Source organism: Sturnira hondurensis, unplaced genomic scaffold, assembly GCF_014824575.4.
Source record: "Sturnira hondurensis isolate 20B ecotype Veracruz unplaced genomic scaffold, ASM1482457v3 Scaffold0004474, whole genome shotgun sequence".
Taxonomy (NCBI): Eukaryota; Metazoa; Chordata; class Mammalia; order Chiroptera; family Phyllostomidae; genus Sturnira; species Sturnira hondurensis.
Window position 1 is genome coordinate 1,453,653 of NW_028077105.1, and position 15,543 is coordinate 1,469,195.

The following is a 15,543-nucleotide window of genomic DNA, read 5'->3' on the forward strand; positions in this document are numbered from 1 at the left end:
CTCTCACTTACCCTTTGTCTGCCACATGGTTTTATGGATTTCCTCCAAAAGGACTCTTATACTTGTAGTGAACTTACAAGTCATCCCCGTATACTGTGCATCCTCTCCCTTGGGGAACTACTTCTCCTACCTGAGATGAGGATGTGAAGCCTGGTACCCTACTGTACCCTTGCTCAGATGTGACCTTGTTGTTATTTCACGGTCTCACCCTCTGCCAAATGGTACTGGCCAAAGGGCAGGTTTGAGCTGCAAGTGGGGCCCAAGTTCCTTTCTTAGGACTCATTAGATACAATCAATTCTCTTGCCACTGGGGTTGTTAATCTCTGGCATGAGACTAATTCAGATTATGTGAATTTGCAACTATCAGCAGGCATCTTCCTGGCTATATGCAGAAAGCCTATTTAGAGTAGAAAGAGAATGGAATTGAACAAAAGGTATCAGGGTGAATATGGAAAGACAGAGTTTTGACAACATTGCTTGGGTCCCCAGAGCCAGTTATGCCTGAAGCTCATCCTGTCCTTGGATTTGCCAGTTAGATGACTCTAACTTCAAAATCCCAACTCACCCACTGTCTAAGTAGCTGAACCTGGAAAAGCTACTTAACTTTCCTGGGCCTCTCTTACCTTATGTACAGAATGGGAGATAATATTAATACTTACCTCACAGGGTAATATGAGGATTAATTAGCATAGTAAATGTTCAATAAACATTAGCAATGGCTCTGAAGTGCCAGTGAACTCTGTTGTTAAATCTAGTTTGAATTTAGGTCCTGTCACAATAAAAAAAGGGTACCAGTGAGTTTCAATTTCCTTCAAAATGTGCTGGAGGTCCATCCTTCACTTGCCTTTCCAATGTCACCACCCCCAAGAGACTCTTGAGCAATGTGTTTAGCAGGCCTGTCTGACCACATCTTTATTCTCTGTGACCCGCCCTGGCTACCAGCGCCAACGCAAAACAGCATCTTCATCCCACAACTCCCCGGCTTCCCAGCTTCCTTCCACCCGAATTACCCAGTCTGAGTCACCTCTCTCCCTAATATCCCAGCCAGCCTGACATCTTCTGACCTTTCACAAGCTCGTGTGTTGCTAATCCATGTCCCGCTGGCCTACCTTGAGTCGTCACCCTCACTAGCCCCATTTCTCCCTCTGGATGATCAATTCTGAGCATGCAAATTCGGCCTCCTCTACGATATCTTTTCCCACTGTCACGGCTTTCACTGATTCTACCCTCCTGGGGATTCCAGACCATTTTCCAGCCTGTACTACAGGCTGCACCATGCAATTACAGACAATCCTGTATTGGGTCAGGTGGGTCTAACTGACCCAACCAGAAAGTGAAGATTTTGGGTTACGCGTTTGGGCATGTCTCCTAATGCCATGGAAGCATACGATAGGCAACAAAATCAGTATTTTTAATGGGGCCCCACCATAACACAAACCATCCTTACTTTTTAATTTTAGACAATTCCATAGCTTTAAGAGAATTTGTGTTGAAATTAAGAATTACTGCCGTTACCTATTCATGATGCAAAAACTCAATTCTGAGAGGCACATAAATCTTCAATGACAAAATAAGACAATAAGGCCCTTTTAAGATAGCTACATGTTTTTATTACATAAACATAATAACATTCTTTGTGGGAACTGGTCTTCAGTTTGCTTCTTGCTTTCACAGAATGTCAATTATCTGTAGAAATTGTCTAAGAATGATTTATGAAACACTCTCACACGCCCACCAAAAAAAAAAAAGCCTCAATGCTTACATTTTCCAACCAGGTTCCTGAGAAAAATAAAATGTTTTATTTATTTGACAGTGTAATACATAAATTTTCTTCCAAGATATAAAAAGGACAGACTTCTAAAACATCTCTTTTTGTTTACAAGGTCTATAAAAATACATGAAGTACGCTCATGTTTGCCCTTCGACTTGAAAATATTCCAGTTTACCAGAAAATAACAGTAAACAATGACAGGCAAACCGCATTAACCTTGCAGCAATATAATGTCGACATCATCATGAACACCTTGCAAAAGCAGCTCTCCTGCGTACGTAACAATCTTCCTCCGTTTTGCAGCTTTGAGAGTTCCTACCAATGCTTCAAAGAGGTTGGCACATTTGTCATCTCGGAAGAGGACCCCAAACTTCACACTTAACTTCCCATCAGCATCTAATTTGAGAAAATACAGTGTTAGCCAATGCGAACTCTGTTTCTTGCCCCCAAGTATGAAAGAGTTACATAATCTTTAACAAACATCTACCTGTAAGTCAACTGAAATTACAATTTAACACTTAATAGTCGTAAATTCAATGTCACCTGTTGCCGGACCCCAAATGTGACTAAATAAACACAACACAGTGCCCACGTCCCAGCCTTTGTATTATCTGGACAGACAGGAAGGGGCCCCAGAGATGTTTACAAAGGAATGTGTTACAGTGCCACTTACTACTTGTGGACCAATTTCCCTCTGCCTAGATTTCAGTTTAATTCTTATGTTCGCTGTTGAGTCAGAAAAAATAACGAGAGGAACCCCAGGTCAGGAGCAATGCTTCTTCTCTAGGTGTATTCTGAATGTGCTCAGAACCCCCAGGGAGGGAATGATGGCCTGAAAAAATGAAGAAATCTGTATTTACTAAGATCCCTAGACTGTCTAGACCGAAGGCCAGTTTTTAATACAGATGTTAAAAGTGAAGGTGAACACTAAAAAGAAATGAGTTTTCAATCCATGAAAAACACAGAGGAGCCTTAAAAACGTATTACTAAGTGAAAGAAGGCAATCTGAAAAGGCTACATGCTGAAGGAGTCCAACTACAGAACATTCTAGAAAAGGCAAAAGTATGAAAAAAGCTAAAACGAAGTAAAATGATCAGTGGTTTTCACAAGTTGGGGTGGGGGAGTGAAGACCAGGCAGAGCACAGAGGATTTTTAGAGCAGCACGAACACTCTGTATGACACTATAATGATGGATACATGTATTATAAGTCTGTGCAAACCCACAGAAGGCACCACACCAAGACGGAGCCCCTCATGTAAACCATGGACTGTGGCTGATGGGTCAAAGCAGGTTTGCCAGAGGTAAAAATGTACGGTGGGGACGCTGATGACGGGGGAGATGATGCATGTGACAGAGTACGACGTAACTGGGAAACCTCTGCCCTTTATTCTCGATTTTATTGTGACTCTAAAACTGCTCTTAGAAGTTTTCTTTTAAAAATTAAGGTAAGCAAAAAGAGGATCTTTGGTTAAAATCTATCCACTGAAAACTCAGAGATAAGGGTGATCTGGGACACGTCCTCGTGGTTGGCTGGTTCCTTTGATCTGCCTGGCCATCCCCTGACCTCCTTCCCACAGCACTGCTTCCCTCCGAAAGCTGTGCCACTGTCAAGAAGACGGCCTTCTCGGTGAGAGGGGACCGTTCTTTGGCCAAGGCTCTTGGGTTCCTGCGCCCCCGGCTAGAACTGCCAACCTGAAGCTCTTAGTAACCTCCCCTTGTGAATGCAGCGCTGTGCTGGGCACTGGAGGCAGACAGAAGGAACCATAGAATCACTTTCTAGCTTTCAAAGAAATGACTTCAAAGCCTGCAAGGCAACGAATAATACATGCCTCACAAAGCGACAGTGCGATAGTGTGTGATTGGATTCCGGGGAGCAGCAAGGCCAAGTTAGTTCGGAGGAGGACAAGACGGGCTAGAACAGTGAAGGCAGACTTGCCGAAGGAGGCAGAACCTGCCCTGGACTTTAAGGGGGGGTCTCACTGAACAGTCCTCAGCTGAAACCTCTGACACCCACTAGTTGTTCGGCCTTGGGCAACTTGCTTAAGCTCACTAAGCCTCAGTTTCCTCACCTGTAAAACTGGAATGTTAAGCCTCTGCACAGGGTTGTTGGTGGCCACATTTCCAAAACACACAACACAATGGCCAGCACACACTCTGCAGTCAGTCAGCCATCACTGGCTCAATTACGAGTGAGAGAAATGGGGGAGTGTCCCAAGCCAGAGTCACAGGGTAACTACAGTGATGCACATCAAGTAAACTAAGATGAGAAGAAGAAAAGAGTAAGTTTGTAAATAAAAATGGAGAATCTGACTGTGCTTGGCCTGGAAAGCAAAGGTGTACCTCTTTGATTTTCTTCAACTTCTAGCAGTGAAACTCTGTTTCACCGATTCCAGAAATAAGTGGAGCTGCTGGGTGACCTTGGGCAGGCCCTTCGACCTCCCTGAGCTGCAGTTATCTCCTCCATAAAATGAGGGTACATGTCCCCCTCACAGGGTTGTTACAAGGGTTACAAGATGAACATAGGTAAAGTCTTTTATAGAGTGCCCGGCATATGGCAAATTCAGGTTAAATATTTTAAGGGCACCAAAGGCGTAACCTGGGTGTAATCTTGGAGTTCTGCCCATGCACCCCTCAGTCTCACAAGCAATACCACGTTCTTTGCGTCTTCTGTGGCTCTAGCTTCTCCTCTCGGTGGAAGATTAATTCCCTAGTTCAGGCCTGAACTGATTCTCATGTGGGTTAACTGTGAGACTCCTTACCAGCCTCCCTTTCTCCATTTTGACCCCCAATACATCCTTTATATTGGTATGAAATTTTAAAATGTGGAAAAAGGTTTACAAGATGCAAACTCAATTGACAGCCTTCTGCTTTAATTTTTCAGTGGCTCCCTAATGCCCTTAAAATAAAGTGAAGTTGTGGCCTCACAGATAAGACTCCTCGTCCGCTGGCCCCTGCACTTACCTCTCGCCCAGTCCCCTGACATACTGTTCCATGCACCTTCTGATCCAGCTAAAATGAACAGCCTGCTGCTATCCAAGGTGACATGAAAATCTCTGCCTTGGTCATTTTACCTACATTGAGCCATCTGCCCAGCATCCAGACCCCTTCCCGAGCTAAACTCTTTTTCTTTAAGAACAGACTCTTGCCCTGGCTGGTATGGCTCAGTGGATTGGGTATAGGCCTGCAAACCAAAGAGTCGCTGGATCGATTCCCAGTCAGGGCACATGCCTGTGTTGTGGGCCAGGTCCCCAGCAGGGACTGTGCAAGAGACAACCACACACTAATGTTTCTCTCCCTCTTTCTCCGTCCTTTCCCCTCTCTCTAAAAATAAATAAATAAATAAAATCTTTAAAAAAAAAAGAATGGACTCAGATGTCACCTTCTCTGAGAAGCCTTCAGCTGTGTTAATAGCTCTTCTCATAAAATTAAATATACAGTTGTCAAAGAACTCACCATCAATTATAGTAATAATAGTTAACATTTATTGATAGTAATGTGTTGCTAGAACTATTCAATGCATTTTACAGTCATTAAACCTCACTTAATCCTCATTTCACCAAAGACATAATTAATTTCATGAGGGACCATTACTGTATGTTCCAACTGAACTGCCAATTTAACTGCAGCACACCATGCATTAGAAGATACATCCTTATTTTAGAAATTTCCAAGTGTGAAAAAATAAAGTATCTTTGGGCAAAACAGAGTATTATTAATCTACAAATAAGGAGACCAAGGCACAGAAAAGCTTAGAAATGTACCCGAGGTCCCACAGTAAGCCTGTTAAGGAGCCGGGATGCGCTCCCAGAGTCCGACTCCAGAGCGCATGCTTCAGCCACTTCCCAGTACCGGCTTTCGGTGTGCGGTCTCTCCTCCTGCTACCTGAAGGGACCCACAAGGGCTGAGATGGAATTGTGTTTATTTTCACATTCCCAGCACTTCAGCATGAAAGCAGCACTCAAGAAATATTTGTTGAATGAAAGAATTTAAATCTCTAAGTAATGTTTATCCACAAAAATGTTTAATTTTTTTTCCTACTGGATGGGAAATGAGAAAAGAATTTTATTTAAAAAAAAAAACAGGTAAAACTAAGGTCATCAATTCTCACCTTCGCTAATACCTTATATTTAGGTTAATCTGCATAGGATTAATCCATATCAAAATTTAGATTCACCAAAAGTATTCCACGCACAACTTAAATAATTTACCATAACATGTCAGTAGATAATATATCTCCATAGATACATTCCAATTCATAAGTCATCCATTATCAGAAATAGGTAAGTTACTCTGCTGTCTTCTAGTCTGTAAAGCTGCTAATTTTGGATGAAGTTCCAGTTCACCCTGGTTGAACAGGATATGGGGGTTAAACTTTCAAGCACAATGACTTTGAACAACAAACACCAAGCTGAGATGGAGAAAGATCGAAGAGAAAAAAGAATGCTACAAATCTTTGGAAATATACCTTTAATACCTTTAGTAAACCAAACAACTGTACTACTCTCAGGAGTAACATGACTTCACAGAGCTCATGAGAAACTGGGAGTGTAGAGATGAGGACCACAGGTAGAGACATCACTGTTGAAAACAAGACTCACCGAACTTCCTTCCACCAAGTGGGTGAAGAAGAACGAGGTTAGGAAAGGTTGTTCACTGGTCTGACAGAGTAACTAAATAAATGACATCCTCCACTGTCTCCTCACACGTGTCTCCTAAACTGGCCGGTCCTGCGCTTCAAAGTCCGATTTGCTAGTTAAGGATTCAATGAGTGCCTCAAAACTAGTTTCCACTCATCTAGTTCTGTGGGGCCGTCCTGAATTGGATTTCAGCACTTCACAGTTCAGCATGCCACTGTTTGTGATATTGCCTCCCAAGTTTTTAATCTATTTTTCTCAACTAAGTATTATAATAAGATCTCTGAGGGACAGGAACACACTCTATGTCACACGTACTCACACAGTGCTTGGCATTTAGAGATTCCCAACAAACAGTACCTGACCGTGTGATTAAACTTGGTCCTTTTATAAGCCTAGTTTATTTTTTTCTTGGCATATATCAATGATGATACGTCAGGTTTGGAGATGCAATAAAGTGCCTGTGAAGACCACAAAGGGGAGGTGACAGAAAGTATAACGGCCCCCGAAGGTATCCGTGTCCTAACCCCCAGAACCCATGAACATATTACTTTACCAAGCAATGGGAAATCTGGAGATGAGATTAAATCCAGGACCCTGAAGTGGGGAGATCATCCCAAACTCTGGGGCTGAGCCCAATGTAACTACAAGTGACCTTACAACATGAAGGAGGGAGGCAGGAGACCAAGTCAGAGTGATGCGACGTCAGCAGCTTTGGAGACGGAGAAAAGAGGCCATGAGCCAAGAATGGAGTTTGCTTCCAGAAGCTAGGGAAAGACTGGAAAACAGATGCTCCAGACCCTCCAGAAAGGAATGCACCCCAACACCCTGATTTTAGCCCAGGAAGACCCTTATCAGACTCTGCGATGGTCTGAATGTTTGTGTCCTCCCCACCCCAGAACTCTTATGTTAAATTTGTAATTGCTAATGGAATGATATTAGCAGGTGGGACCTTTGGGAGGTGCTGGAGTCATGAGGATGTAAGGATTTGAAGCAATGAGTCATATGGATTAATGAAGGAGGCTGCAAAGAGATCCCTAGTCCTGTCCACCATGTGAGGACACAAGAAGTCTGGGACCTGGAAGAAGACTTAACCCAACCATGCTGTCACCCTGATCTTGGACTTCTAGCCTCCACGACTACCAGCGATAAGTTTCTGCTCTTCATAAGCTGGTCTGCGGTATTTTGTGATAGCAGCATCAATGAACTAAGCCACACCACTGCTAACATATTAATCTGCTACATGTATGGGATATGGAGGTTAAACTTTTAAGTACAATGACTTTGTACAATGGAAAATGGGAAGTGGAAAATTAAGTACAATGACTACACTGCTAACATATTACATGTGTTGTTTTACATCACTAAGTTTGTGGTAATGTTACGGCAGCGATAGAAAACTAATACAAGGGACATTTGGTACTAATGGCTTCATGGAATTTTCAAAGTATGTCTTGTTATTCAGAAGCACACAGAGCTGTAAGTACGAACAATCAATCTCTAATGACAAAACAACTCTTATGAAGTAATTTAAAGCTATATTTCACTTATAAGATGTAATTTATAACTTTCAGTTCCATTATCCTAGTTGTTGCTGAATGTGTCTATTGCTCTTACATTTTCAAAATGCTCCCAAATTTTTCGCATCTTACTTGAGACGTACAAATGCCCACAGCTACAAGCACAACAGTCACTTTTGGAAATGGACACTAATTCTAGCAATTACACACATCACTAATTTCACAGTGGCTGCTTATATGCTACAAGAGAAACCTGACTTAAAAAAAAAAACAACTAAAGGGTGGTTTAATTATATGTGCATAAATACTCAAGAATTTGGAGAAAATAAAGACACTTCAGTGTCATTTCAATCTTAGTCCCTAGTCATCTGGAAGTTTGTAAAATGCTGGCAGGATACAGCAGAAAATAAATTTTAACAGTTTGACAAATACAAATTTGAACACGACTCAATTAGCGGATTTCGATGCAGCCAGATTAAAGAGGCACAGCAATTGCAGTTCCATTCAAAGGATAATAGAATGTCTCACCCATTCTTTGCGACAGAATCACAATGCCACAACAGCTTTGTGTCTCCAGATATTACTTCCTGACTGAGGGCCCTTGTCACCTGGACCTGAGGGCAAAGCTGTCACAACTGTCCTGAGGCCAGGTGAGCCCCTCCTGGGCTTTTTTCAAAACAGCCGGTCCTACTTGCTCTGAGGTAAATGCAATGGAAATACTGAGGCAGTGTTACAATACTTACTTTTTGAACCCAAACGGTGAATTTCCTCCACTAAGAGGTTAACCTCATGATCCACATTCATTGCTGCCTGAGGGAGAAAAAAATACGTCTGTATTACTGCCACTTCTTCATCCCACTAAGCACATCTTGTCAAATCCAAGGGCCCTCTCTTCTATGCAGCATTTGTCACTGTTGATTTTTCATGCTCCTCTTCCTAGAAACACTTGTGTGACATGCACGGCACTAGAGCACCTCTGTTTTCCCTCCATCAGTACAACGTCCCCTCTGGGCTGATCCCACTCTTATTCTACACACTGTTAGGAAGAATGCAGCCGTTTTCCTTGCACCCACTTTTAACTCTAAGCCCATCCTCTGTAGGGTTCTCTGCAGGCCATCAAAAGTAAAAAGGTGAGTGACACAGGACCTGCCCGCGGGGCCACTCACCTTCCAGAAGCAGAGCCAGGGAGGGAACCAAAGCAATATGACCGCACTCTGAGTGATGGGTCCAAGGCATTATGGGAGCACAAAGAAGGAGGCCTTAGGGGCTCCGGGGAGCTCACTGGGGAGGAGCAGGCCAGGCAGGCAGGTGGGAGAGGGTGTTTTACGAGTGGGCAAGAGCGTGTGCAAAAGTGGAGAAGCAAAGAAAAAGCAGTCCCTAAGTTAGCAGTTGGAGGTACCAACATAGAGGTACACACTCCCCCACTCTGGGAGCCTGCAGTCCACTGAAGAAGGTAGATGGATACAAGGCATTTAATAATGTCAGGTCAGTGCAGCGATGACTTCTGGGTCACACACTCAGGGATACGTCCCTCCCTGGGCAGTGCTCAGCACAACCTAACTACAGTGGACAGCTGGTGGTGCAGACCATTCGTCTTCAGGTAATGGGAGTTGTTCAAGTTATCTCAGCTCACCAGGCCCTCCATGGGCTGGGTTCTGCCCACCATTCCTGCCTCCTCCACTCAACCTTCTTGAACTCCAGGCTGCTCCGGCCTGGGGCTTCTTATTTATTCCTCAAATGTCCCACAGTCTCTTGCTTCCAACCTTTCCCCATACCGTTTCTTAAACCCAGGCTATGACTTATTCCTCTTTCCTGGAACCAACTCCCACACATTCAGCCCCAGCTTAGTGAATACTTCCTTCAAAGCCTTTCAGGAAGCCCAGAGTAGGAGACCTCCCCCACAGAGTGTGCCCAAAGCATTGTCTGCCCTCTTCACTTCACTCGATCGGAATTACCAGCTTCTCGGCTTTCACCACCAGGCGCTCAGCTCCTCTAGGCAGGGAGCTGCCTATAATGCTCTCCGCTGGATTGTTTGGCCCCAGGAGGACAGGCTCAATAACTTCTGATTTTGTGGACTGAAAGGAGCAAAGGCAGGAGAGAGGGTGGAACTACACCTACGGGAGCTGTCTCCATAAAGCTGCTGCTTTAAGTGGGGGATAGAGAGGAGCCCTCGAGGAAGAGCGCTCAGAGAAAGTGAGGGGAAGCTAAAGGGGCCTGGCAAACAGCTGCATAAGTGAGAAGAGAGAAATACCAGCAAGAAGAGGGGGAAGCAGACAGAGGTGGAGGCGAGAACTCTGACCGACTTGGGTCGAAGAAGAGGAGTCTCCGTAAGAAGGGAGTAATTCACAGTGAAAGGGACAATGTGGGGGTCAGAAAGTTTGCATCAATTGGTCTCCTACTCAGAAGTTCTCCAAATGAAACAAGGGACCAAAAAGGGGGGTTGTGTGAATGGTTTACTCTGTGGTAACAAAATGAAAAAAACTTTATCCAGACAGATCGTAACCAATTCCTGGTAGCTTTTGAAAACAAGAATGGCATCTATGTTTAAACTATACTGATTGGGACCCCAGATTTTCCATCAGCTAATAATTAAAAGCACAACTGCCATCTGCTACATTATATGTATGAATATTATAATTTAAGAAGCTTGTATTGCAATGAAATGCAACACATTAGGTTAGTACATCTACATAAAAAAGTATAGCATCCAAATATTAGGAAGTTTATGTTGGTGAATTTTATCTATAACATTATAGTCAATTCGTGATTCAGTCTGAGAAAGATACTCATAAGCTAATATACACCTAGAGGACACAACTAAAAGACTTACCATAAGAATTATGGCAGAAAAAAACACCTGTAAATGTCAGTGTGGTGGACAGCTGTCACTTGTACCTACCCAGCACACATTCCCCATTCTGGAACAATTAGTCTAATTTTTGTTTGGATCAATTCTTTCCTGCCTCTAAATCCATGTATCTTGGATAGAGCCTCACCCCAAACTCCAGGAGTTCTGGCTCTGAACAATTGATTTAGGGCACAAGTACGTGATCTCATCATGAACGAGGAGGCTCAGCCCACGGACTTTGCCATAACTATTAGTAAAGTTACACTGTCCCACTGGGTTCTCTGGTATAATAAGTTTAGAGCCCCTGATGTAAACAGCTACTACATGGGGAAAATCTGCCAGGAATAAAGCTGGCACAAAGAGAAGTCCAACCACATAACAATGACTGAGACTCTACATGACCCTGGATTTTCCCATTACATGGACCAATCAACTTTCCAGGTTTAGCTCGTGCTGTGTGAAATAGTTTCCGTCACTTGCAGCTTTCTAAGGACTCTTGACCCAAAAAGTTAGTCTAGAGAAGACATACCACTATTTTTTTTGAATTAAAGCTCCTTTTATGTACTTACGTGAATAGCCTTGTTTTGTGTTGCTCTTAGACAGGATAAGGGAGATGCACTAAAAAGGCAGATTTGGTAGCCATATAAGAAAACCTTGCTCTAACAATCAAAACTGACTAACAATGTATGAAGTTGGCACCCTGTTCCTGGAAGCATGAATGCACAGGTGGTGTGGATCTAGGAGTGCTGAGGAGGAAGCCAGCCCACAATGATCACAAGGGAGAAAGAAATGTGAGATGACAGTCCTAGTTCTCAGATTCCATGATTTCCTCCCACTCTGAAAATTTCTCTAACACCATTCTCCACGCCTACCACCCACCACCAGCCACACATTTCATACATGGTTCTCCTTTAATCATGAAACTCAAAATGGAAATCCTATTATTATGTATATGCGAATACGGTATCGTACTAACAGATGTAGGCTTATCCAATTTTGAGAAGGGCAGCGAAGGCAACCAGCATTTCTTTATAATTAATTACACATGAGGCTCCTTATCTATGTTAACTCATAATCCTAAGAGCCTTGCAAAGTATTTATTATTTATCCCCATTTTATAAATGATGAAACTGGCTCAGAGGGGCTCCCGGCAATTAAATGCTGTTTCTACCACATCCTCCTCCTCCATCTCCCCTTCCTTTTTGTTCTTTTTCTTTGCCAGTTACTATTTAAGGTGCAGTAAATATAATAGAGTTGTATTTGTATGAACTATTACAACCTGAGTACTTCCTAAGTCAGAACATGCTACCACACATAATTGAGCACGATTTTTAAAATTTTATTATTTAGTGGAGACAAAGGGGTAGGAACAGCCCGTGTTACACAACCGTTGGAAGACCCATAGCATTTTGCCAGGACACAGTCCTGGGCCTAGAGTAAGCAACAACAACAAAAAACAACAAACGAGAACAAAAAAGAGATGCCCTAAGAGGGCAAGTCAAGGGGAAGAAAGAGTCCATCAATGGGGGAGGGAGGGGGAATTGGGAAGGCGGAGGCAGATGCTAGGCGGGCCTTCTAATTGTGACAGATTGCAATTAGGCACTGTGCCTGGGACTTACCAAAAAAGCAGAATGTCAGAGGACTGGGCATATGATGAAAAGCTCCACCATTAATATACATGTATTTAAATTATACACTCATAATTTTTTTACAAGTTTGGAGGCAGTTCAGGAGATTTTCTAATACTCAAGGTCTAAAGCCTAACGAAGGGAGTGTCTGATAATCAGGAGCCCACTCTAGGTCCCAGGGCCGGCCACTTTTTCCCGCCCTCCTAAGCCATTCGAGACCAGCAGCTGAGGCTGGTCAAAGGATGACTGGGTTCCTTCCTGCCTGCTCGCCAGCGCGCACACTCCATATATGGTGATCCCTGCTCCAGGTTTGGGAGCTGGCCCGGAAGGGTTCCCAAGACCCTGTCCCCTGCATGATCACCACCCGCACTGCAGAGGTGGGGAATGCGGGGCTCGACCCACTCCTCTGGGACAGCCCCGTGGGCTCTGGGGCGGCCTCCCCGGGGAGGGCCATGTCCCGGAAGCCTTTGTCTCCGCAACTCCACCGCCACCGGCCCGGGCTCCCCACTCTCCCTGCGCCCCAGTGCGCCGCGAGACCGAGCGCCCAAGCTGGGCAGTTAAACGGACCCCACTCGGAGTTCCACAAGCCCCTAGTGTCGCCTCTCTACCTCCCACTGCGTACAATGGGGACAGCACAGAGCCGCACCCACCGCCCACGCCGCAAAACCCACTGTCCCGAGGCCGTGGTGGGTGGCTCTCCCCGCAACCCCAACCCTTCCTCTCCCTGCTCTGCGGGACTGCCTCCCGACCCCGCCAAGTGCAAAGGCCACACAGTAAAAATCCGCACACCGCCGCGGGCTTCTCCGTCCGCCCCCAGCCGGCAAAGCATCACGTGAGCTGAGTGCGGAAGTCTGCGGGAGAGGGAGGGCGGGGGGCGCGCCCACCGCCCACCGCCCCCGCACCGCCTCTGCCCGATTCCGGTTGTAACGTCCGCGCGCCCCGCTCGATGCCCGCTCTCCACCCGCTGCCCACGAGCTCCTGCTGCTTGGCGTGGCCTGGCCTCCACCGGATACCGGGTCCATCCCTCACACCTGGCCACCTCGTCCCAGGGGACCTACCTCTCCGCCTCCTTTTCTTTTCCGTTGAAAAAGTGCTGCCGCGTTAGCCCGGGGCTAATAAGCGCTATCTTATTCACCACCCAGGGGAGGAAGAGGCTGAGGAAGGAAGTGACTGAAGCAAAGAGAAAGGCTGGTGGTGTGCAGGAGGAGGAGGGGGCAGTAAGAGTTCCTGCGCTCGCTCGGAACGGGGCCGCCCACATTCCCAGGGACCAGCCGAAGGGGAAGAAACTCGGGAGCAGGAGACTCCCGACGAGGGCACAGATTCCAGACAGGTGGGAACTGTCCCAGATCTTGGGTTACCGCCACCTTTCCTCCCCGGATCTTAGAGCCAGTGGTCCCCAGCCCCAGGTATCTTGGTCCTTGGCGTGGTTTCCTGCAAAGAACTCGTAACAGAAGAAATAAAGCGCCCCCAACGTACTGAACGCTGAGGTCTCCTAGGAGGAATGTGACTTTGGTTCTGTACACCAGACGCAGGAGTCTCCGGAATGGTCTGATTTGCAAAACAAAACTCATCTTGAAAACCTATTTGTTCTACTGCAAAGAAATTACTTGGACAAAGCCAGTTCTTGATTCTGGGTCAATAGAGGTTTCTTCCCTTCATTTATTACTTCCTGCATTTAATTGCACAATGCAGTCAACTTACTCGCGCGCGCGCGCGCGTGTGTGTGTGTGTGTGTGTGTGTGTGTAAGAGAGAGACGTTCGTATTGTACCTGGAGTTCCTTTGTAAAGGAAACCGAGGCTCTGTTGCGAGAACTGACCCAAACCGTCCCAGGGCAGAGGTTGTACAAACAACTATCCAGAAAGCAACCCCTTCCAATAACTGATTGGAGTAAGAGTGATCATGTGACCTAAGAGCACACAGNATTTATTACTTCCTGCATTTAATTGCACAATGCAGTCAACTTACTCATACATTTCAACCACGGTTGTTTTCATCAGTGAGTACGCGCGCGTGTGTGTGTGTGTGTGTGTGTGTGAGAGAGAGAGAGATACGTTCGTATTGTACCTGGAGTTCCTTTGTAAAGGAAACCGAGGCTCTGTTGCGAGAACTGACCCAAACCGTCCCAGGGCAGAGGTTGTACAAACAACTATCCAGAAAGCAACCCCTTCCAATAACTGATTGGAGTAAGAGTGATCATGTGACCTAAGAGCACACAGTCCACAAACTGGCCGTCATCCTTTGAGGTGACCTGGAACAAACAGTTCTCACTGAACAGTAACTGGTAACCAGGTAAACCAGTCCGTCTCCTTTGAAATTTGAAAGGGGGGAATGATTCATCTGATAGAAAGGCTGAAGCGCAGAAAGGGCTTCAGGCCGGAGTAGTAAAAATGGGCCTGCAGAAAGCAAAAGGTCTGGGTGAACAGAAATTCGAGGATGAAGCAGAGGTGGGCGGGGCGGAAGTGATAGAAGCGGGCTCTAACAAAAGCCGAGCCAGCGAGGGAACTCGAGCAACAAAGACCTGCTCCCCGAGGGGATATGAAGATCCAGCCCCCAGCCGGGCACAGGATCCCTCCGCTTCTCAAACTGTGTTCTACTTACGCTCTCACAGTGAACACCTATCCCTCGGGGCGGGACTGACAGTCTCCGCACCCCACGCCCAAAAAGATAACTCTTCTACGAAGATCCGACGGGCCTAGGTTTCTCAGTCGCCCGAAGTTTAAGGCGACTCCAGGATCCTTTGCAGCCTATATTTTCTCACTAAAAGAAATCTGAGAAGTTACACTTTATATCTTTAAATATGTATAGTATAAAATTTATGATTTAAAGAAAATACTGTTCCCTGGCTGGCCTGGCTCAGGGGATTGAACACCAGCTTTCGAACTAGGTCACCGGTTCAGTTCCCAGTCTGGACACATACCTGGGTTACCTACCAGGTCCCCAGCTGGGGGTGTGCGAGAGACAAACCAGTTGACATATCTCTCACACATTTTTTTCTCTCTTTCTCTTTTTTCTTCTATCTAAAAATAAATAAAATCGTTTAAAACAATGAAAAATATCATATTTAGCAATTCTCCAATCAGGACCTGGCTATTTTGGCCAATGCCCCACATCACAATTCTCCATTCATCCAATAAAACGAA

At 45.3% G+C, this 15,543-nt stretch overlaps 1 protein-coding gene across 4 annotated transcripts; it reads right to left on the bottom strand.

Moving 5' to 3' along the window:
• Positions 1-1,593: 1,593 nt before the first annotated feature.
• On the bottom strand, positions 1,594-14,489 carry ABRACL (ABRA C-terminal like). 4 transcript variants are annotated; one of them, XM_037045628.1, is made up of 3 exons: positions 14,468-14,489; positions 8,670-8,736; positions 1,594-2,167 (listed from the first exon to the last, which is right to left on the bottom strand). In XM_037045628.1, exons 2-3 carry the CDS (start codon positions 8,728-8,730, stop codon positions 1,983-1,985), a joined length of 246 nt encoding a protein of 81 aa, XP_036901523.1. In that variant the 5' UTR covers positions 8,731-8,736; positions 14,468-14,489; the 3' UTR covers positions 1,594-1,982. The 4 variants fall into 4 exon arrangements, with proteins under 4 accessions (XP_036901523.1, XP_036901521.1, XP_036901520.1 ...); XM_037045626.1 differs by lacking the exon at positions 14,468-14,489 and adding an exon at positions 14,172-14,257; XM_037045625.1 differs by lacking the exon at positions 14,468-14,489 and adding an exon at positions 13,461-13,825.
• Between the last annotated feature and the right edge of the window lie 1,054 nt (positions 14,490-15,543).